We start from the raw sequence: 24,435 nt of genomic DNA on the forward strand, positions 1-24,435 counted from the left end.
TCAGGCAACATAATTGTACATTCGTATTTGCGCATGCCGTCCAGTGCTGGGCGGTGTCGAAGATGCATGCATTTAGATATTATATTAGATATTCTTTGGGTATCTTGTATCTGTATCACGATACGTCTAGCAAGACGTGTATCAGTATCTTTATTTCCGATACACAAAAGAACTTATCATGCATCTTGAGATACAAGATACTGCTATCGCAACATGCTATCGAACCGGTGTTCAGCCAACATCGTTGCCTGAACACCGGTTCTGAAGCTGATATGGCTGCCGCTAAACCACCTTTAAAAAAAATATCGCAGCGACATTTTTCCTGTAGAAAAATTATAATACCAAACACTCCGTTTTTCTCAAGAGCGCCCACATGTGCCGTTTTAAACTATTTTACACAGGCACTGAATTTTCTATAGCCTGACCTTAACAGGTAAGTTGACGATATATACTGCATGTATCGTATCATGATACAATTGCATAGTGTCTTTGCGCAGCCCTGATGCCGTCGATTGACGCCTCTCAAACAAATACTCAGGAAGATCTCCTATACGCACACGCAACTGCATGGCTATTTTGCTATTTTATTTCAGCTGTTGAATAAATATCCCAGACATGAAGAAAAAGCGCGCTGCATGTGGCGATCCCAACCGATCGACCTGCGCCTCTTTGCTGTTATTACAGGTGGGTACGTTACGTCACAATGGGCTGACCCGGCAACCAGACATCACCGTGATGTTCAAGCTGAAGTCAGCACTCAAGGTCAAAGCAGTCTGCAAACGTGAATAAAGAGCCGTTCGCATCTTCTTGGTGGTTTGGGTGAGGGAAAGGATGCTTATTCTGCAGCCCATCACAGGAGGTCAACGGTGCCGCCACACCACTAATTGCACTGCGTCACGGCTGCTACGCCACCGCGGATGCCAGGAGTTCTCGTTAGCAGGACGAAGGACAACCGTAACGAACAAACGTGTTTGTCACTAAACCGTGACAAACAGTGTGTGGAGTGCAGTAGGAGCAGTGGCCAGAATTCCTTCTTTTTTCAGGGGTGCGAGGGCAGCGGGGGAGGTTGGGGAAACGCACTTCACCGTAGACGTGGATGGTGACAGTGACAAATTGGATGTAAGGGGGGGAGGGGGGGTACGAGAGAAGCAGGCTGCATGCCAATGCTACATAATCTAAGTGGTGTTGTGCATGCTAACGCAGAAATTTTTACGGAGAGGGGAGGTGTGGACGTGCCCGGTGTGACACCCCCCGCCACTCAACCTCCACTTGCTACGCTACGCCACTAAGGAAGAGCGAAATTGAGGAAACGCACTCTCATCCTTTTTAAAATCGCTCGAAAAACTCAGCCTTTCCCCTCCAGGTTTCCTCGAACCCGGGTATACTCGGAATGCACCAGTCATGGCACTGCAGAGCAGGTGCCTATGCGCACGAGTGTAGACACCCTACTCCCTAACAGCCCCTCCCCGTCCAGCAGGGACCGGACAACACCTCCACCACCCCCATAAAGAAAGGAAAGAAAAAGAAGAAAAAGCCGAAAAATACCCCTTCCCTTCAACTCCTCTCCTTCTTTTTCCTGCGCAGCAGGTATTGCGAAATGCCGGATGGGCGAGAAAAAAAAAAATGGAAGGCGATTCAGCCTCCACTTGAAGTCGATGAAAGACAAAAGCTCGCCCTGCGATGGGGACGAAATGCGAAAACACCCGTGTACTTAGATTTAGGTGCACGTTAAAGAAACCCAGGTGATCAAAATTTCCGGTGTCCTCCACTACGGCGTGCCTCATAATCAGAAAGTGGTTTTGGCACGTAAAACCCCATATTTCTTTTTAAAATAAAGCTCGCCTTGAGCAAGTCAGGTGAGACGAGGGCGAAGTCACCGCGCAACGCCTCCCCCCCCCCCCCCCCCCCTCAATTGACGGAAGCAGGAGGGGCGTCAGACTGCACCATTTTCGGCATCGGCCCATATTTTGACGTATGATGACATGTTAATTAATTTTAAATAATTCCCTTCGCTCTACATGCCAAAACTACGACGTGTTTTTGAGGTACGCCGTTGTGTAAAAAAATAAAATGCGTCAGTATTGAAATGGTTACCGTTTAGGGCTTCTGTGCTAGAGGCTCTCTGTTCGAATCCGACCACTGGGCAACTTCACTGAATTATTTATTTAAGAAATCACAGTTTCGCCATATAGGCCAAGCGACGTGAATGCGATGGCAACCCGTTGAAATATTACACGAAGCGTAAGGCCCGTAGCTGTTTAGCGGCAGAATGAATTGCAGTAAACACAAGCCGACTAAGTATAAAGAAGGAAAAAGTGGAGAAGGAAGGCAGGGAGGTTAACCAGTTTGCCCTAACCGGTTTGCTACCCTACACATGGGAGCGGGATGGGGGGGATGAAAGATGCGAGGAGAGAGAGAGAGAGAGAGAGCACATGACACAGCAATAAGCACGCGTGTTGTGCTTGCTGTATGTGCAGACACACGAACGTAGAGAACTCGACGACCGCGAGCAGTGTCGATTAGAACTACAGGGTCTTTCTTGTCGGCGTTGTCGCCTTCGTGTCGACGTCGCGTTCCATGTGTGCGTCCGCTTTGCGCTTTCGAAATGTTCGGTTTTGTCGACGTCGTCGCTTGGCGTCGGCATCCTGTTCCCCCCCCCCCCCCCCCCCCCCTGGTCGCCTCCGGCTTTCGGTTGATGCGTGCGCCGCCCACGCAGCGGCAGCCCATTGTTCTTTTCGCGTCTGAACCAGCGGAGTGGTCTTGGCTCTCGTGTGTGACACACACACACACACACACACACATATATATATATATATATATATATACGAAGAAAGGGGGTTAACCGAGGGGCCCGATTTTTATTAGTCATATAAGAATCGTCATATCAGAATTAATAAGAATTAGTCATATCATTGTTTGTTGGCCTATTATGATATGACTATATATATATATATATATATATATATATATATATATATATATATATATATATATATATAGACGTGGCTTGGTATCTCAGCTGTGGCCACTTGTTTTACCATCCTCTTTCATTTCTAGTTATTTATCATTTTTTATCATTTCTTTATTTGAATTAATAAGTACAAGTAAGTTCTCCCGTGTTTTCCTTGGTGTAGTTTTGTTGGCTTCTTATGGTTAACAATAAGCCCTTCGGTTCCCTTCCTTCTCGTTAATTTTATATATATATATATATATATATATATATATATATATATATATATATATATATATATATATATATATATATATATATATATATATATATATATATTACGCGGGGAATAATCGAAGCCCATGGACTATCAGTATCTGAAAGATAGACATATCAGAGCGCCGTCTGTTCCGTTATCAATAAGGAAATTGCATATTTTTCTGTTGACCTATGATCAGACATATTTACCGTGCGCATGTAACATTGTGTAATGATGACCAACCCGTGGCTCCCTTTACGTGTTTCGCCTTTCTTGCGCCGTTGACGGCTCGCTCCAGCGTACATAAATGTCCGTCTGTCGCAATATGGCGTTTTCGCAGCGTGGCGTCTGTCGCAATATCGCAGCATGGCCTTTTCCCTGTGCCTTGATCACCTGTGTCCACGTCTCTAGCGCTGTTCGCGCCTAGAAATGTATAACAGCCTAGCCAATACTTTTACATTAATTAACCCTATATACCCATTTCTACCGCTGTGTGTGTGTGTGTGTGCGTGTGTGTGTGTGCGCGTGTGTGTGTGTGTGCGTGCGTGTGTAGCAGGAAAGAGACAACGCACTTTTTGGAAGTAAGACGTTGTTTACTTAACATTTCAGGCTTGTCAAAGCCTTCGTCAAGGTACAGTCTCTGACCAAGGCTGGTCCAGCAGCCGAAAACGTTAGGTGTAAACAACGCCTTACTTCCAAAGAGTTCGTCGTCTCTTTGCTGCATATGCTACGTCAGGCCCAGCGTGCTGAACTTTCAAGAAACCACACACACACACACACACACACACACACACACACACACACACACACACACACACACACACACACACACACACACACACATATATATATATATATATATATATATATATATATATATATAGAGAGAGAGAGAGAGAGAGAGAGAGAGAGAGAGAGAGAGAGAGAGATACCCACACGCTTTGGTAACACCCACCCGAAACCAGGATCCTCGATAAACTTCTTGCCCATGCGTGCGCTGTGTAGGTGCATGTTGACCTCGGCCTATTAGGACACCCTATCTCTGACGCCAGGAATGTTGCGATGTTTTTATCCCACGTGGTCACGAGGCTTGAGGTGCACAGATGTATAAATAAAGACGCTGTTAAGCTTTAATCGCGGTCGGTGAAAATGGCGAGGTCATGTGTGATCAACACGTGCGACGCGACAAGGGACCTGGAGGCTGCAAAATTGTTTACAGAGCAAAGCGCGAATCTGATTGGCACAGTCATGCCACAGTTTAACGAAGGTGATTAGACCCGATAATCATTTCGTTAAGTCGAGGACTCCGTTACATTGAAACAATCATGCGAATAAAATTGTTTATTATATTATCGTAGACTCTGGGCCCGCGTTGAGCGCGTCTTTTTTTAACAGGTCACCTAAACTGAAACACGGCATACACATACATTTTCTCGGTCACCCGTCCACCACAGAGAAGGAAAGAAAGAAAAGGAAAAGAAAAGAAAGGAAGAAAGAAAAAAGAATATAAAGGAAAAGAAAACAAAGGAATAAAGAAACTTACATCGGGCGGTTGTTGGGTTCCACTTCAGTGATTCGAGGTTTCACGCTTTAAGCTTTATGAATTGGTGATGTGGCGGAAAATCGGAATCACTTCGTTAAATCAGTACTTTCATAAAATCGGGTTTCGTTAAATCGAGATTTTGCTGTATTCTAGTTGAGACTAGGAGGATATAAGCGGAGTTGGCCGCACCACATAACTCTTAGAAGAAATGAGGCACGGTCTGTTTGAGTAACAAACTTGGTGTCAACAGGAAATGGGGAGGGGGATGAAGTATTCAGGCACGTTTGGGCTCCGCACTTTCGCGTGTATTCGTGCAAGAAAATGGCGTGCCACAGGGTTGCATTTTAAACACAACGCTTTTCGCGGTGAAAATGAATTCAGTAAGCACAGTCATTCCGCCTGCCATCGCGCATTCATTGTATGTTGACGACCTTCAAATTGCATGCCGTGCCTCAAGTATACTCACGTGTGAAAGGCAGCTCCAGTTAACCATTAACAAACTGACAAAATGGGCAGATCGAAATAGTTTTGTTTTTTCTACTCAAAAATCCGTCACCGTTCTGTTTTCGCAGAAGTACGGCTTGTACTCGGGTCTTGTTCTGTAATTAAATGGAAGCTCACTACCACTTAAACCAGAACATAAGTTTCTGGGAATGGTTTTTGACGTTAAATTAAACTATATTGCCCACATTCGCAACATACAAAAGAAGGCGAACAGGGCGCTTAACGCTTTGAAAGTTCTATCATGGAAACACTAGGGTGCCGACCGAATGCACCTTTTACATATTTACCGCTCTGTCGTGCGCAGTACACTTGACTACTACTGCACAGTTTACGGGTCAGCAAGGCAGTTCTATCTCAAACGTCCCAAACCCGTACATAATCACGGACTACTCTTGGCAACTGGTGCGTACAGAACTTAGCCCATCGAAAGCTTATATCAGGAGCAAGGAACCTTGCCCGGAGTATACCGAAGATCCTTGCTCACAGTCTCCTATGTCCTAAAAATTATAGAGCTAAACCGAATCATATATGCCACACCATTGTTTCTCATCTCACGAACAGGATATACTACACAGATAAACCGCACGCCATAAGACCATATTTTCTCCGGTTTATAAGACCATAACGTACCAAACGAGGCTCTCAGCGTTGCCCAAACACCGAAAAGATTAGCTCCATGGTGGGATTTCGCACATTTATGCGACTTTGCCCTGACGCGTCACAAAAAGAAAGAAACACTGCGTGAGCACATTTCGCGCAGGATTTCCTATAGCACTACAAGAAAAATATAAGGACTATATTGAATTCTATACGGATGGCCACCAAAAAACACAAAAACATACTGGAAGCGTCGCAGTATCCAAACACTTGGAATCTTGCATTGACTATCACAGTTTGCAGTGGCGTAGCAACAGGGGGGGCCGAGGGGCCGGGGGTGAGGGGGGGGGTGTAATATACGTCTGAAGGCACCCCTCTTTCCCCCGGCTACACCCGGAGAGGGGGGTGACAGAAGACCTATGGGCCCCGGGTGCCAGACGGCTACGCCACTGTCAGTTTGTCTCCGTTTTTATGGCTGAAGTATATGCCTTGTTTACAGCCGTAAAAGAAAATAGTATCAGGGAATTACAAAAGGGCAGTTATGTACACAGATTCCTTAAGTGCAATAAAGTCCCTACATCTAAAATCTGAACATGAACATTTTCTAGGAGTCATTTTGCAGATACTGCGAAGAGCAGAGGATCACGGCAAAATAATACGCTTGCCAAGCCACACCGGTGTCCCAGGAAACGAAAGAGCAGATAAATTACCAGCAACGGCGGCACACAAAACACCGGTAAGTATGACGGTGCCTTTCAAGGATTGTATATAGCGATGTCGCACAGTATTCGACTCAAAAGGGCAGGAGCAATGGGACTCCAGGGTACACAACAAACTCCAAACTGTTAAACCTATTCTTCAAGCGTGGAAGTTGTGTTGCCACCAAGAACGCTTCATCGAAGTGATTTTATGTCGTCTTCGTAAAGGACACACACAACTGACTCACAATTTCTTACTAAGAGGGGAAGGAGAAGTGGAGTGTGAACATTGCAAGGAACTTAATTCTCTCACTGTGAATCAAATTCTAATCACATGTCCGGCGTTCGAAAAAGAAAGACAGAATTATTTTCACGAACGATACAAAGCACTAACACCATTTCATCCACATTTATTACTATCAGAGCATGCACTTTTGTAATCCGCGAACATTTTATCTGGTTATTTTTTTCGACGTGAAGTCAACCGAGTATTTGAGTCACGAACATACATCGCACGTTACAATCTAACAATCGCGCATCTCGTGTATGCTACAATGCGCATATGCGCGCGCGCGCACACACACACGCACACACATACACACGCACGCACGCGCGCGCGCGCGTTTATCTACTCTTCACGGTAGGTAAAATCGGGCCGACAGCCACGTGATGCATGGTTGGGCGAAAAATCGTAAACGCGCCTTAACTGTTTGCCCGCGTGATCGAATCGAGCGTGGCGTGCATGGCGCCAATAAGGCATCTCTCGCTGCACTGTACTGGCGGTGCCTGTGCTTTCGACGCAGCGAATGCCTTCGGGCGCACGGCGCTTTTAGAGGCACTCGGTGCTCACACTTCCGAGGAAGCGCAAGGTAGGCCATTCGTAAACGAAGCATTAAACATATTCTCTGTGCACTTAACCCTCCCGCCCAGCCCGTGGGCTGTGTATGCACAACAGGAAGCTTTCCATGCGCGATTGCACACACTTCTCGTTCCTTCGAACTTTCGTAAACTCTAATAGGTTGCTGCGCAGCTCAATCACTATAGGTGAGCTGAAACGACGTTATATGCGAATGGATACGCTCTTTCGTTTCGGGAACTAGTTCTCGCCGTGGTTAGTGCCAGTTCTATCTCGGGCTGAACCGACCCTGAACTAATTCAAAACAGTTCAGTACCAGTTCTTAGTCGTGCTAAACCGGTGCGTCACTGCCTTCACATGGTGCGAATGGGCTTGCAGGAATTGTGTGCGACGCCTGCACTAGGCAGTTCACCCACTAGCAGTTCAAACATTTCCGTTCTATTCTAGCTATTCAGACTGGTCGCTGCTCGCTCATATTTCGAGAAGGAAACCGTCTTGGTATGCACAGAACTCCTGCTCCCATCGGCGTCTTCTTCTTTGCGCGATAAATGATCTTTCGTGGAAGGGTGCAAGTAATAATACGGAAAGGAAAGAAGATCGATACGAGCTTCTTCTGTTAAAAAAATTCAAATAAACCCGCGCTGCAACAGTGACGTCACCACTAATATGCGGCTGCATCAGCTGCATTCGTGTTTTCGTGACGTCGTCGGTTTTGGCCGTCGGCAATCAGCATGGCCGTAGGTGGGACGTGCGGCTCGGCAGGGCCAGTTTAAAACAAATTCCGGAGGGACTTTTAATTTTAAGTTATTAGTGGAGATGCATCCTTATCAAACGAATAATCGATTTCATAACCCTGGATTTCATTCTTCAGACCGACGGCCACTCTAGGTCGACGAGCCTTCCAACACCGGTATCATCATTCCTTACTTCGGGGGAGCGCACAGGATTTCTCTGCTGTGATCGCAATTTTGCGTCCAATTTTGTAAGTTCCCTCGTCCCGTTTTTAAATTTCTCCTAATATGGAAGGGTTGCGAAAGACGCTCTGCGCGCTTATAACTGCGGGAATATGCTAAATATGACCTCACTGCAGAGTTTTCATTCATACTATGCCGAGTTGGTGCCTGTGGGGGTAGGCCTAGCGGCGCTCGGCCTGTCTTGCAAGTCTGTAGGAAGACACCTCGGGGTTATGATTCCATTGTCGTAACCCTTCGGCTGTGCTCTGAAGCACTAGAAACATTCCAGTATCGTTTTTCATGGTCGTTCTGCCTTGTTCTATGGCTGTTGAAAAGGCCGAATACCGTGCGTAAATTTGGGTACGGCACATTGAGGTGTGTTGACTGCTTTTAGCTGCGTTTCCGATCCGAACAGTTCGGACATCATCGTCCGAGAGCTGCGGTGAAAAATTTCAGACCCGAGGAGGCTTTGTTGTAGCGCACAATGACGACCTTTCTTCTCACCCTTTCTCTCTCTCTCTTTCTTTTTTTGCGAAGAGGCAGTACGAATATCCAGAAAGTAAGTTCGATATCTGTTCACGTAGTGTCTGGCGTACACAGCATAAACACAGGGACGGTCTTTCCACTAGGTGCACGTATACTTCCAGTTTTTCTTCGTTTTTTCTTTCGCGCTGAGCATCGGCTAAATTGATTACTGGGCACATAACCGTAACGGACGTGCATGTTCAACTGTAATATATTTTGATTCGGTGTGGTGATGCGGAGGCCCGAACAGTAAAAGCGTTGCCATGCGTTCCGGTTTTCTTTGCGTGCTACCGGTTTTTACTTCTGGGTTTGACCACATGTGCATGGTAAGATACCGGTAACTTGCAGGTCGTAGTTTTAGGAAATGCTCGACGTGAAGAACTTGGGACTAGTGAACCCTTAAAATTGCCCCAAAATACCATCGTCGTCTGCTTCAGAGTAGTGGTTAAAGGATTTCGGGTACTGCACGTATTCTTGTTTCTTAGGACTGCAGCTACTCAGCGTGACGCATGTTCAGGCAATCTACGCCCTCCGTCAACAATGGTGTTGATAGCCAAGCACTGAACGGATTATCGCGATTAGTTAACTTGCGCCTGCCTCTGAGCGCAATGAGTCAGCCCCGCAGACGTACCAGCTCGCCAATATGCTGGTGACGTGAGATATGTGAATCGAGACCTTTTATTACTCCCGAGTCTTGATACACATACCACAGGTGGTTGTGTGGCGATTTCCCAATGGAGAAAGACCTTTGCACGCATTGGATTTTCCGAAGCAGTGTAGGCTTGATGGATCATCGCATGAAAAAGAAATGACAGTGTGCCTTCTTTAAAATTGCGCTAATAAGCTGTGGAGTGGGTGTCTTACCATTTAAGCCTGCATAAACATTCCCGACTTGTTCATGTATGTTAGAGGTGTGCCTGTGAAAGGTGGCAGTATGTAACGAAGGGTGCTGTAACTTGCTTCACAATATAACCGATGATGCCCAGCTATTCTCGTTCAACCTTGATTTTCATAGGATGTGAAGTGCCAAATAGGACAACAAGGTGCTTTAACTCTGTTTTAACTACATTTCTATATTGGGTAAGATGATTTTCTGCAGTATTGCCCCTTTGGTGTTTCATTCACCTCGCAAACATTCTCACTTTTCATATGTTTTACTTTTTAATGCTCTCCTTTGTGGTTGCTTTATAAACCGTAGAAGTGACCGCTCATATAATGTGCTCACCTTAATGCTGTCTTGGGACAAGTTGCTCTTTTTTTGTGTTGAATGAGGGAGGTAGCTTCGTAGTATTAAGAAATCTGAGCACACAGTGGCTATGCCTTGGTGCGTGCTATACAGGTTTTCGCACATAACTTGAGCCAAAGCTTTAAAAGTGAAAGGTACTCCAGACGCGAGTTGAAGTGAATGCATAATGTTGGCACTGGCCTAGAGTTACTCAGGGCATTTTTTTATTTTCCGCTTAACTGACGGACTAGTTAGGTTTAATTCATCAACTTTTTAAGTATTGGCGGCAGAAACCAAGTATGATACACAAAGTTGTAGAGCCCCTTGAGAAACCTCTCAATAAATTGTTACCTGCACGATATATCTTACGTGGTCCTTTTTTCCGTGTTCCAAAGAAAGCCTGCGAAATATGAAAAAAAAATGCCACGTGACAGGGCACTCGTGCACTGTTATTCTGCTGCTCTCAAGTGTGCGATGGATGAACAAGGTCGGCTGCAGCGAGACTGACCCGAAACAGGGCATTAGCGCCATCATGCGATAAGAGCCGCATGCCCAGATACCTGCACCAGGCATAACGCTGTAAGCGATAGGTCAACCATCTTGTGTTGGGCAACCTAATATTGTGGAAGAGCTTACTTCCATTATATATCATATATAGCATATCCCCTAGAGTCGGTGTATATACACATACTCACTATACCCCGCGACAACGTAAGAATTCAGTGTGGGATCTGCCCACAAAACTGTGCTGCACCTTCCTGCCCTGTGTACCACCCCACTGCAAAACGCTGTTCCGGAGTAATGCTGATATTGAAAGAAGTTGCAAGTATCAAGTATTTTGACATTGCAGCCTCTGCTGTGACGTCACAGAAATGAGTGAACGTAATTGGCTGGTGAACTTATATAGATTACCTTCAAGTTGGCCAGTCATGTGTTTGTCTCTGCATTCTTCGGTTTTCACCAACTCTAGTAGTTGAGATAGCGGTAATGAGGCAGCCTTTCCACTGACTAAATCTTGCAAGTTAGCCCTCTAGTGAAGGCATTATGAATCTTCAGTGACTATAGACATGTGATGATCACAGCAGCTTAATTTACACTTCTGACCAGCATTCCTAGTAAAAGAACACCTTTTCTTTAAAATAGAAACCTTGCAGGAGTACTGTCATCAAAGTATGGTTTTTTCCCCCTTCGTGTTCAGTAGGTGTTGACCCAGCTACCATTGTATGCCTTTGAGCAGCGACTGCTTGTGTTAATTGTATTCTCTTCCTCTTTTACTGTGGCGAGCCTCTTATTTTTATATTAAAGAGTGCTGAGAGACATTGTAGGATGCTTGGTATATGCAGCAGGATATTGCGTAGTATCGCGAAATGCCGCTGGGAACAGGATATCACTATATTGTCACAGAAGGCTCGGCGTCTCTATGCCCTATAACAACATTGTTAGGATAGCTGATGCATGTTGAGCCATTTCCCTTGTTGCCAAACTAATTCTTCCATTTTGATTCACTCACAGTTCCTTTGCACTTCACATGCAAAAAGCCACCATGAAGGAGGCAAATATTGTGATCTACATTCAGGTATACTCTCTTAAGCAGGTTGTTTACATATAGTCCTGATTCCAGCACAAATGATGGCACAAGTAAATAGGACAGGCAATCTGGTTGCTGTATAAAATGTTCTGTTTGTTTGTCTCATCTATTGCGCTTGATATTGCACCATGCTTGAAGTAACACATGTAGATTAAAAAGGTTGGCTGTTTGGCCAAAGCATGAACAAGGGTGGGAGCTGCTGCCTGTGCAGGAACTGAACACGTGGGAAGCCCTTAAGTGTAACATGCTGCATTGAATGTTCTTGTAGCTTTGGTTCAGCTTGGGTTACCTGCTGTGCTGGCTTAGTGATTGGTGTGTTCTGCTCCTTAGTACTAGGCTGTGAGGTTTTCCTGCCCGGGGTGGTTGCATACCAGTGGGGTCAGAATGCAAGATTACTTGTGTACAGCACATTAAGTGTAAGTGTATGTTAAAGATAGGTCCCCAAGTAGTTGACGCCACTCTGAAGCGCTCAATTATAGCACCTCGCTTAGTCCACATGTTGCTGCTTTGAGATGTTACTCAATCCAGAGTCACTAGCTTGGACTGGTGCATTGCCGATCATAGCCATGTCTCTGTGCTTTGCACTTGCTTTTATAATGCTTGCTTGCTATGTCTATTAAAAAATCCTAAAATGTAGCATGAGTTTGTATTTTTCTCTTATACAACATGGTTTGCTTCCAGTATCATTGTAATAAACTGACAGAGCGTTGGACATTTCAGTGTGCTTTAAAATATAGTGAATAAATGTAGCTGATGACAGGTGGGAGCAGTAAACTTTCTATTTAATTTTTCACCACTGTACATGGTCGAGAACGAATATCTTAGCATAGTTTTCTGAACACGAGTATGTTGTCTACAGTGCTCCTTAGAGGTGTTCCAGTGCTCCTTCGAAGTGATCTTACAGTAGTTTTAAACTTGAAAACATGTTGAATATGAGTGATCAACTTGTAGTAAATAGGGGGCAGGGCACAATAAATTCATTACTTGACACTTTTTAAATAAAACTTCTGCACATACTTGAAGAACCTAAACAGAGAATGGTGTGTGATGTTGCAGATGGACTATAACGGTCTGTTATCTTTGTACAGGCTCACAATCCTTGGGCATGTTTAGTCTTCTAGGCTCACTATGTAACGGCAGCTTTTACTGGAATTCCTTGACTCACATAGGGAGCAATTAGTGCAATAACTTCTCCCAGCTGAGCCATATGGTGTTTATTATTTACAATGATGTGGCACAGTCACACCAACTTGAACCAAGGATTTGGTTATTACTAATGAAGATAGTACAACTGTCAAAATTTATGTTTAGGCAGTGGCACCACATGTCTTGACAGGATCATTTCATTAGCTCTCATCCTTAAGCATGACTTCCTTGGCATACTGATAATTATGGCACTCTCTATAGCATGTTCCTTTCCCCTGAAGCATCCTCCTGAAGGTCATATTAGCACAAGTCGCGCGTGCTTGCGGTTAACCTTCAGTTTCTGCTTTGTTTTTGTGGTCCTCGGAATTGTAGATTGTAAACTTGGGAGTTCCATGTTTTAGGGATAAGAATTTTAAGCTGTAGAGCCTGAGTGCTGAGGTTACATTGACTACACATGTGGGCTTTGGGCAAATTGCCAGCAATTCTGCTACTGTCAAGTTGGCCAATTAGTAATTGTACATTACTCCTGAGGGCTTTTCATTACACAAAACTATCTTGTAATATATTATAGTGCTAGTTAACAGAAAAATGACATACTAAGCTTGCAAAAGATATGAAAAAAAGGAAGCCTAAGATGCAGAAGTGTGGTCTGTTCATTACTGTCAAGTTATAGTGGCTGCATGTGAGTTCGATGCGAGTGTTGGCTAAAAGTGTAGAGGGGGTGCAGGTCGGAGTGGGGGGCCTCCAGCCCTCGTGTAGCAGCCTGAGGAAGCATGCGTGAGCTGCCCGGTCCCCACCTGAGTGCGGCTGCTGCACAGGTGAGCCACCGGCTGCAGCAGCTGGCAGCCAGAGACCTCCCCGGAAGTTGGACCACTGGGCTTGTGGTAAGGCTACGCTACAGTAACCTGTCCACTTACTGAGCTCTACAAGGTTCCCAAGTGTATGTAAAACAACAGACGCTGAAATCGATTGGCTGATGACACTTTCTAAGCTAGGTTATCTGCACTCGCGAAGGTGCACCCAAAAAAGTGGAAACCGAGTTCAGCCCAGTCCACTGCCGTACCTTGGCTGGTAGAGTGTCCCGTGTCATGCAACAAGCTGGGGTGGTATTCTCGAGGGATCACTTTCGGGAATACAATCGCCTTTGCTGTCGGCCTTGTACTGCGACATGTCCGTTGTGAAGTCACGTGAAATCTCTCAAAGGTGATCGTATACTTCAGAGTGATCCCTTGAAAATACCATCCCTGGAGACTACTTAGTGTCACAGTTGCCAACGGCAAACTGTTTTCTTCCAGATGATTTTTTAAAACTTTGTTAAGCATATGGAGATAACCAAATATTATACCTGAATTACAATTAAAAAAAAAAAAAACAATTTATGACTAAGCAAAGCTCATTTTCTCCCCCATGCTTTTCGTGACTGCATCATAAATTGGCTCTGTATGAAGGTTAACTTGATAAATTTTGAGGCCCTCAGTTACCCTTATACTTCTCACACGTTACTCAACATGGCTAACAGTGTCATGCAGGCAGCCTCAGGGGCCATTGTGCTGTGTAATAACTGAACCAAAATACCCACCATGGACACAGTGAACTTGCTGTGGCGCTGAATTGAAGGATGCTGATTTTATTTACTACTGTGTGCGGACATCTAAATTAAAAAAAACTTGGTTCCTCGCAAAACAGGCTGTCTTCCTCTGAAGGGTTAGCATGGCAAATAGCTGAGTATTTTTACTTCACAATAGTACATTTACAAACATACGTGGTTGGTATGGTGGGGAATGCATCCAATGCTTTGTGTTTCATGTTTGGAAACAATAGCTTTCAACATGAGTTGAGGCTGCCTTAGTGGCATTGCTTGGGAATTCAGAACAGGAGTATTTTCTAGAAAGTATGGCTGGTCATTTTCAGCATGGAACCAGGTTTTAGATTCAGCATAGGGGTATCAAAGCCCTTCAGGCTAGCCTTAGTCATTGGTGCTGAATTTTTCAATGTTGGTGTTACAATGAAATCTACTTTGTTCATTTTTGGTGAAGATTTTCTTTGAGAGCGTCCTCCAGGCTAGGTATGCAGGGCTAATCCACTTTGTTCATGTTTGATGGAACTTGTGTTCTCCTGCAGAGTAATTGAAAGCTGGGTGAGTCGGCATGGGTGGCACAGTGGCACAATTTATTGCTACACGCTTAGGAAAGCTCCTTGGAATGAGATCTGGGTTTATGAAATCATAGTCTTACAGAATACCACAAATGCATGTATAATTGTTTTCTTGAGGGTGGTACCTTGTTTGACTGTGTTGTATCCCCCCCCCCTCTATTCAGGAGCTGCCTACTGTGGCTGCTCTGAACTGAGGCAGCCTGGATTCTCACAGCAGAGAATCTATGGCCAAGTCTGAAAGTAAGTGTAATCTTCGTTGTTCCTTTCAGTATTGTGATGTCTGTGGATGGCCAGCTTGCTTTGAAAATTGAGCTCCCTGATGTGCAAGCTTGGCAACCCCTTTTTCAGTAGTTGCAATATTAATCCGTTATTAATCTCTAATGCTGCACACACATTGTTTTGTTTGTGAGGAATTGTGTTGCCAGGCATCAGCCTATGAGTTTATTTGTGTTCAACGTTTCTCTTTGTACACAAACTTGTGGTGTTTTTCATTGGTCGATCTGGAGCGGCCACTGAAATCCTGGAGCGAGTGCTTGGATTTCACCAGTGCGAATCTGCCAGCGGAGAGCAAAACTGCTCCGCGTTGAATCGTACCGGAAGTCTGTGTGCACATGTCATATGAACCGACTTCCGCACTGTACGTTTCCATTGCCGTCCCACAGTGAGCGGAGTTGAAGTATGCTTCTCGTCCTATTTTTGTCCTAATCTGCACCTCAGCAGCAGCGCAAGTGAGAGTGATCCGGCATGGAGCGAGTTGTTCCAAAACAACCAGTGGAAAATGCGAACCTGCTCCAGATCGACCAGTGAAATCTGGATTTGCCACCACTGAGCAAAAAATCCTGCTCAAGGTCAACCATTGAAAAACACCATGAGTGTGCTTTACGATCTGCTGGAGCATTGTTTTAACCCTATTATATGTGTGGGGGAACATGAACATCACTTGGGGGCATGGAGCATGTGGGATCCCTACCTTACTCTCCAATGTCAGCGGAGGTGCAATTTGTGCCTAGTTAAAGGGGGCAATAAAGAGGAATATTAAGTTGCGTTACTAAATTGCTGTTCTAGATTACTGAAAGGATCACTCCTACCGGGAGTTCAGGCTTGTCGAGCCAGAAGGTATGCAAATAGGAAGGTGGACAGGTGGCAGTATTTGTTTTGATGTTTCCAACTGTGATGCCACAGACTTTTGACAGCGTCGTTTTCTGTGTACTTCATTGTTTATCAATAAGGGAAAATAAATGGGATAGATTGCCTTATAACTGAATAATTATCAGCCTAGAAAGCTTTGGGAACATATTCTGCACGAAATTGTTCCAAGTATGAGATTTGTTAAAATTTATGGCATCATGCTGATGTACTGGTGCTTCAGTTATTGTGGACATTATTTAAAGAAAATTTGAGCCTTCATTTCTCCCTCTAGTAATTAACATTTCTTTGCCAAAGGAGTTAAATTGTTTTGAAGGAATGCTCTACCAGTCTAAACTGGTTAGTGTTTCTATTTAGTGCCTCTTTAAGGGCCTGTACTATATCACAGGTAGTGTGTAAGCAAGCCCCGCTGTGCTCTGGTCTGATCTCTAAAGCAGCATTGTTGTTGGTTTGATACATTACTGCATTTGAAACCATTTCACGTGGGTGAAATAAGTGAGCAGATGAACGGTAATATTGAGGCGGTGAAGTGACCGATTGAAATTACAGAAGATAAGCCGATTGAACAAAGCCCTGAGAATGCGTACAGCTTCTTGTGAACACATGGTTTTCTGTTTCTTGCCAGATATTTATTGAAAGGACCTTCGAGTTAATTCAGGGAAGTATTTGGAGCCAAGTACGACTGGGCGTGAGGTGCTATTTTTTCTGATGTGAAGGATGGTGTTATCACTTTCTATGGTCTTCTGTTTTTTGTGTGTGTATGTGTGACAATAGCTGTTACCGTGGGCAGGCAGCAAATAATTTTTTTTTTGAGCCGAATATGCATGCCAGGCATGTTTGCTGCACTTGCCAGTATATTATGTAGGGTGAAGAAAAGTTGTGCAGTAGAAGCCACTGTTAAAGAGAACACCTAAAACCCAGTATAACTGCAACATGATCAACTTATTCTTGGGAAAGGGGGCTATGTAAAGTGTTACATAGAAGTTTATGCTTAGAGGTCTCTGCAGGCCTTTATATCATAATTTATGGCAGAATGTGAGCTCACCCGCCGTGGTAGTTTAGCGGCTATGGAGTTGTGCTGTTGGGCTTGAGGTCCAGATTTGATCCCTGCAGCGGCGGGTGCATTTAGATGGGGGTGAAATGCAAAACGCTTGTGCACTTACATTTAGGAGCACCGTTAAAGAACCTGAAATGGTCAAAATTAATCTGGAGTTTCCCATAGGGCGTGTGTCTCATAAGCAGATCGCGGTTTTGGCATGTAAGACCTCAGACTTTTAGAATGCGCGAGCTGGCTGCTCTCATAGGAACAGACATGTAACATTACAGTAGACTTCCATTATTTCGACTTTCGTTTGTTCGATCACTACCGAAGGTCCCAGCCGATGCCAGTGCATTTATATAAGCCCAAGCTTTCTTCATTTCGAACCTAAAATTTGCCTTCGCTTGGATAATTCGAGCTTGACCAGCCAGCACGTACACAACTGACCCCTGTAGTGACCCCAGCGGCGACTCCTTCAGTGGTAGCGTCTGTCTCGGCGAAGTTCGGGGCACAGCGAATCCATTGAACACACGTCATATCCCTTTGAAACCGCCTATATTCGACCAGTACTAGGACGATTTTCAAGCAATGACGGTAGCTCACAATTATGGTATTTACCCGATTCTAACAAGCGCCTTTTCTATTTCAAGAAAATGGGGCCGGAAATTGCCTGCACAGTGCAATCGGATATGAAACCAAAAGTGCCTTTGCGGCATTCGTGTGCTTTACCGCATAACACAAGGTACTGCGGAGAAGCTGACTTCAAAAACCGTGTGGTGAAGCTGACTTTAGCAAACCGGCCACCGTTGTGCAACACGTATTAGACTTACCTATTTTTCTTGCTGAAAAATCAGGTGCGCATTAGATTTATACTTTGTTTAAAAGCTTTAATGTCATTGCTACGTTTTTTTTTCCTCTTCTTTGGACACAGAGAGTGGGCATGCATTTTATACGGGGGCTTTTTAGACTGGCAAATACTGCCAAATGAATTGTTGGTGTGCTATGGCTTTTTTTCTTGCACCTTGTTTAATTCAAGCGTCGGATAACTTTATTATTTATATAATTATATTTTTGGTTTAGGGTTGTTCATGAGGGCATAGTTTTATGTTTTTGGCTCGTTAACAACTTTTATGCTTAGTGGTCAAGTGGAAGCAGAAGCATGCCATGTTAGTTGATTTAATTGATGCTCCAGCAGCACGTGTGGCTCGCTGATTGGCAACAGAATGGAAAAAAAAAAACTCATTTAGGCCAAAATAAAACTGGCTGGCCAAAATAAAACTGCAAGCCCCCTCCACTCTGAGTCTTGTAATTACTTCACCACTCTTAATGAGTATGTTGAAAAAGAGCAATTTCCCACTGTGGACATGCATGCAGAGACTGCTGACAGCTGCCTTGTTGTGCTACCTCGGTTTGCAGTTCCAAGCATAGTGGTCCAAACGGGGGGTTGCCCAATGGAAGGGGGCGGGCGTGGGACCAATGGGTCGTCCCCGCCCCCAGCCCCTCCCCCCTGCGGCCCACCACCCCCTCGTGTCCAGCCTGTGCGGCTCTCCAAGCAGCCTGAGGTGGAGATGGCTGAGGAACAGGCACCGGCTCCGGCACCTGTCACCATCCGGCTGGAAGTGGGCACCGAGGAGGAGGCTCCCCAGCCAGTGGACAATACCAGCCGAGCCTCAGCACAGGTCAGTTGGAAGGCGCATCTTTCTTTGTGCGTGCTGGAACTGTCGTTTTTGGGCCTCAAGGTTGCATAGGAATTGCATGTTTGACAGATGGAACCCCTGTAATATAAGAAATAACTGAGACAAACATCAGCCACTGTTCTGTTAAGTGCCAACTGCATGCATGCACATATTTAAGTGACAGTGATAGGCGACATGCCTGGCTGTCGCATAGGCTGACCCATTGCCATTGTCTGCTATGTCACTGGTCTTGGCTTGTTGCTGTGCAGTGCTGTGTGTGTTGCTGTGCTTGTCTGTGCAGTATCGCCTATCCCGTTGCTTTCATAAGAGAAGTTACTATCATGGCCACAAATAAAACTGAAAAAAAAAGAGATTTAGAATGTTGATTTTTAGTCTCACTGCGTGCATCTTGAAGCATGGGTCCTTTTGTCGAATGTAGAGCAGGTAGGCTATCACCTGTCTCTTGTTTGTAAGAAGGGTATTAACTTTGTCAGGCAGTCTGAAATGACACATTGTCACCACGGAATGCAGTAACTCAGATTGTGTGTTATTAATTGGATGAGGCATGTGCAATAACTAGATAAGTAACATGTCATGGCTGTAGCAGCTTGAAAGATGAATCGTGCCATTCAAACTGTCATTGGTGTAAAGTATATGCCTGGTCACTTTCGGAAAGTGCTTTTCATTTTTGGCTCACTGAGGAGTAAGACTGCATTGCCATTTTTTGTTTGTTTTTAAGCCAGCAGTAATACCATGCACTGCAGTTAGCTTTGTCTCTTGTCCTTGCCCCTCTGGCCAGCTTCGTCTTCTAGATTTCTCAGTGGCTATGGTATAGACCGTTTCATGCTTGCAAACAGGAGTTCCCAGAAGACTTCCGGTTAAGCCCTCTGGAACAGCGCAAGTTACAATAGCCTATAAATCTATAGAACCCTCTAGCTGGCACCAGTTTTGCTGTAGAGTTGGAGTGTTCGACAAGTGAATTGTATTGTTAAGTGCTATGAAAAAACCCATGCATGAACCCGACGCATGGCGCACGCTATTTATATCGTAAAAGATCAAGAATATTATGTGCCTACAGCATACTGTGCGACAAAATACTTTTTTCTTGGCTGTACTGTCAAAAATGGCTGACCAGAAGTTCTCTGGGGTCATGAACACACTGATGCCACATCATGGATACTAAAGGTTTTCTCTTCTGGTGACAAGGTCACAGGCTTGATCCCCGGTTGCAGCGATAGCATTCTGGTGAGGGTGGAATGCAAAATCGCTTGCATGCTTACAGTTGGATGCACATTAGAAAAGCGCAGGTGCTGGAAATTAATCTGTAAACCTATGAAAATTCTTCATAACCTGCTGTGCATTTCTGGAACGCTAAGCCTCACAATTTGATTCTTTTTTTTCTTTAATTCTAGATTAGCATTGCGATTCAGTGGCTTTATGTGTTTGTGACCAGTCTTGCTGCGGACCATCTCTGTCTTCTCTCTTACTTTACTATCCTTTCTCCTTGTGCCTATTCTTGGGCACACTTGTGCTGTCTTTGTCCCCTTTATCAACTTCCACTGGTCAAGTGGAAGCAAACACGCATAAAGAAATTGAGATGTTCTGAATCGCAAATCTTTTTTTCATTATAAATGCTGCTAGCTGGGGCACAGCCTTCTGCATATTTACAATGCCTGCTTAGTGGCATGAAAACCAGGCATCTCATTTAGACAGTGCCAGCTTCCCAATGGTGGCTTCAGTTTCGGGGTCCTGGTGAGGGTGTTATGAAAGGGACACGAAAAGCAAGTATTAAGTTGAGCTAAAGTGATAGATTAATGCTAGAGAATATCTAAGGCGTCAATATTATTCAGAACAAAACTTCAGTAGTAGAGAAATTGAGGTAAATGTGGGACACGATTTGAGACTCCACTGGGACATCCTAGCACTAGCCCGATAAAGTAGTAACTCCTCATTATAGTACAAAAGAAAATGCTACTTGTCAGTTTCTGTTTGTTACAAAAAAGAACTAACTTATGTTACCCTTGACAACAATGCAGCAGTTGGTCAAAAAAGGCTGTTTTCACCTGACTTTGTGCTGCCCGCACTCATGTTTTCGTAGTTTCTGTATTGTGTAGTGTTGCACTTGCTTTCCTGGCACATGAAGCTCATAATAAAGAGGCAACCATATGTACATGGTATTCAAGCAACACAATGGATGGATCCTGTTGTACTGTTGTGTCTCGTTCTGGGACAACTGTATACAAGGGCGCCGCTTCGAGAAAGAAAAGCAGCGACAAACTTTCATTGTTGTCTGAACCAATGCACTCGTATGTCCGCGAAAAAAGCCTCAAACATGGTGCGAGGCCAACGTTTTAACCAGAAGGTACTTGGTCTCCTTTTTAAGTGTATCATCATCGCCTGCAAAAATGCGCTGTATGCTGCCAGTGGTAAATGATGTGGCGCAATCTGAAAGTTGGGAATGAAAATACTTTCGTGTCTCCATGGCCTCCGAGACTGTGGCGTGAGCATGATATTGTATGCTTTGTGTGAGATGAGACGAAGCGAAGGCTGATTTTGCTATTTATTTCTTGCTGTCATTGAGGAGAGCGGGTAGCAAGAGTGAATTCTGATCGAGGCAGGCACACTGGTTGCTGTTGTTATGCACTGTTGTTAGGCAGTGAATTGCCAAAGGGTGGGCAGCTGCACGGATTTCCAGGTGACAAGCAGAATTTATGCAAGAAGCAGAAAATTCTGTGCCCATCTGATGTCCTGCAAAAAATGATCCCGGCCCGCCTGCAGCGCGTGTTCAGACAGCCAATTGGAGGCTCTTGTGCATTCGTCGTCCAAGATGGTGAAAGCACGTGTTGTCTTGCTGCTTTTCGGGTTTATTTTATTTGCGCCTTGTGGGCCTTCTTCCGCAGTGTTGCTGTGATGAGGCGGCAGAATTCGCCTTTCGTTGTGAAGCTCGAAATCGTAAATCTGGTCGAACGTGATGAGAAATCGGATGTTTCCCCAGCGTGTAAGATTCCGAGGAACACTCTCAGCACGATCTTGAAAAGATTAGGGCTAAAGCGGCCAAACTCACAAACCGGTGCCCGTGGCGTGCGACGCTTATGCATGGCCGTGTACAAGTGGTTCATGCCAAATTGCTTCAGACGTGCCGGCTTCCGTGTGCTTGGTGATAACTGTAAATTATGATGAATGCGACGAAGCCGTTGCCGGTGTTGCTGAAGTTTGGAGCGAGCTGTAAGAGTTTCCAGAAGCTGTTAATGAATCAATGGTGGACGAGTTTGTGAGTGCAGATGATAGTGTCGTGACCATGGGAGAGCTCGAAAACGAAGACTACATTGCTGACATCGTACCGAGCACAAGTGAAAGTGGGCACAATAAGGAAAGCAACGACAATCCTTTGCCCACATCCTCCGAAGTGATTGGTGCACTTGCACTAGTCCGGTGCTTCTGTGCAAATGTGGAAGGTTGTGGCCTCAGCTGCTCAGACTCCTTAGGCAATGCAGAGAAGTATGTGTGTCGCAGGCAGCGAAATTTCCCAAGCAGAAGAAAATGCAGGTCTATTTCACGCGAAATTAAGCTAGTTTCATCAATAAAGTGATTTTATAAATGGTATGTGCTTTTATGACATCCAATTATTTAGCAGGCTTGTATTGAATTAGGCTCTATATTGAACTGATAGGTGTTTTTATGTGAGTTCGATATAGCCGGGTTCGACTGTACTACCGGAAGTATGTGCTTCCAAAAGACGCTCTGTTGCAGCTGCCCACATAGGAATTAAACTTTGGCCACTCTGCTTATCGGTGTTGTAGCCGTTAGGTCTTACTAAATTCGATTTGTTCTGAACACTCAGCTAGCCTCAAACCATCTGAAACATAAGCTCAGGCCACACGTACACTTGCCAACGCGTGCTCACTTCTGGCTGCTCCTTGTTAGTTGCCTTGGCAGACTTCGCATCATGTAGAGCTATTGATAGTGCTTAAAAATGCAGAAGTTGGCTCGCTGTGCACTTCACTGACAGTCACCGGTGTTATCGGCAAGCTTATGCGTTATCTACGCTCTGAAGAAACACACTGCTGCATGGTTGATGTGTGGTAGTCTTCACATGCTCAGAAATCACAGCGCTGAAATTGCTGTTGTCCTCCAGCATCATGTTTCATACAACAGATAGAACATGCACGAAACTGTGGTGCGTAATCTCACTGTCGCTGACGGTCGGTATGGCACGTGGACACACGTCTGCGCATACACTCATGCACTGTGAATAGATCTGAGGTCTGTACAAGCTGTGTGTGCACAAGGTGGAGATGACTTAACGTAAATGTGCATTTCGACTCTGATTTTGTGGAGTCCCAATCGCCGGCATAAACACGTTTGTGGATGTACTGCTTTCAGGTGTAGGCAATTTCTCATGTTGAATTTAGCTTCTAATGCGAATTTGCATGTTTTTGATACAACAATGTTTCAATTTAACGAATAATTTTTGGTGGTTCCATGAGATTCGTTATATAGCAGTTTCACTGTATAGTGGACCATTGCCTACTATACATAACAGAGCGACTAGGCAGGCATTGTAAACATGCTGGAGGCTATGCCAGGGGCAAGCAGCTATGGGTCCTGCCTTAAATTGGTGTAGGGAATGTACCCGTCTTTCATAGGCATTTTTTGATGACAGTGAAGCTGATGACTTTTAGAGCTGCCTAGCTTTACTCAAACCAGTGTAGCTGTGGTTATACAGCTTACAGCAACTGTTACTGTATTCACTTACGTACAGGTGAAATAATGGACCCATATTAGTGCCACGACTTTGTGTAAACGCCGTTTTCCATTTTGCCATTCTCATTGGAAGGCATCTGCTGTCTGAAAATTTTTTCAAGTTATTTGGAAATACTAGGAATGTTTTGCGCCATTGCTATCTGGAATTGGGTTATGTACAAAACATATTGCTACGGCATGAGTCAGGTAAGGAGAAGAGGAAGAAGACGTTATGTGGCACATCCTATTAACGTCATCTTTACTGACCATCACCCTCGTCCTGTAGATAGACACAGTGCAGCTGTAATGGTATTATGGTGGAGGTGTGGGCTACTTTGACCAAGACGACAGAGCTGCTGCAACAAGTCCCACGCTGAAGTCGACAGCTCGCTCGATTGGTTCCAATACCACTGGAAATCCCGATGTCCCACATTGGCGGCCAACAATCATCTCTGGCTGCTCCAGTGCAGACAAGCGGTGCCTGTATGCGTCAGCTTGAGCCAAGCCGTTTCCCAGGAAAATTAAGCGAGAACGTGGAGGAATGGCTCACCCACTACAAGTGGGGGAGCAAGGACAACGGCTAGAACTCCACGGCTCAGCCAGACAATGTCGTTATCCTTCTCACAGACACTGCGCTAGTGTGGTTCGAGAACCATGAAGATACATTCACAATGTGGGACAGCTTCGTTACTGACCTCACAGAGTGCTTTGGAGATTCCACCACGAAAAGAAAGCGGGCGGAGAAGGGATAGCTTCAGTGTGCTCAAGTCTCAGGTGAGACCTGTACTACGTACACAAAGGCAATCGTAAAGCTATGTAAAGCAGTCAATCCT

General features: G+C 44.9%; 1 protein-coding gene and 1 long non-coding RNA gene across 9 annotated transcripts in view; both read left to right on the forward strand.

Annotated features, from left to right (window-relative positions):
• LOC135895882 (uncharacterized) overlaps nt 1-806 on the forward strand; it is a 90,640-nt gene extending 89,834 nt beyond the window's left edge. The window contains exon 3 of the long non-coding RNA XR_010562511.2: nt 685-806. This is a non-coding gene — a long non-coding RNA (uncharacterized lncRNA). The remainder of the gene's footprint in view (nt 1-684) is intronic.
• Nucleotides 807-7,275: 6,469 nt separating this feature from the next.
• Nucleotides 7,276-24,435, forward strand: part of LOC135895884 (cAMP-regulated phosphoprotein 21-like) — a 107,580-nt gene continuing 90,420 nt past the window's right edge. For 6 of the 8 annotated variants that reach the window (XM_065424094.2, XM_065424100.2, XM_065424099.2 and 3 more), the window contains exons 1-4: nt 8,105-8,389; nt 13,572-13,728; nt 15,163-15,238; nt 18,600-18,862. In XM_065424094.2, coding sequence (XP_065280166.1) covers nt 15,223-15,238; nt 18,600-18,862 — 279 coding nt within the window. In that variant the 5' untranslated portion in view covers nt 8,105-8,389; nt 13,572-13,728; nt 15,163-15,222. Of the gene's footprint in view, nt 7,421-8,104; nt 8,390-13,571; nt 13,729-15,162; nt 15,239-18,599; nt 18,863-24,435 lie in introns of those variants that run through there. The other 2 variants (XM_065424095.1, XM_065424098.2) reach the window with 2 other exon arrangements.

The sequence above is a fragment of the Dermacentor albipictus genome, chromosome 4, assembly GCF_038994185.2.
Source record: "Dermacentor albipictus isolate Rhodes 1998 colony chromosome 4, USDA_Dalb.pri_finalv2, whole genome shotgun sequence".
In the NCBI taxonomy this organism is placed as follows: Eukaryota; Metazoa; Arthropoda; class Arachnida; order Ixodida; family Ixodidae; genus Dermacentor; species Dermacentor albipictus.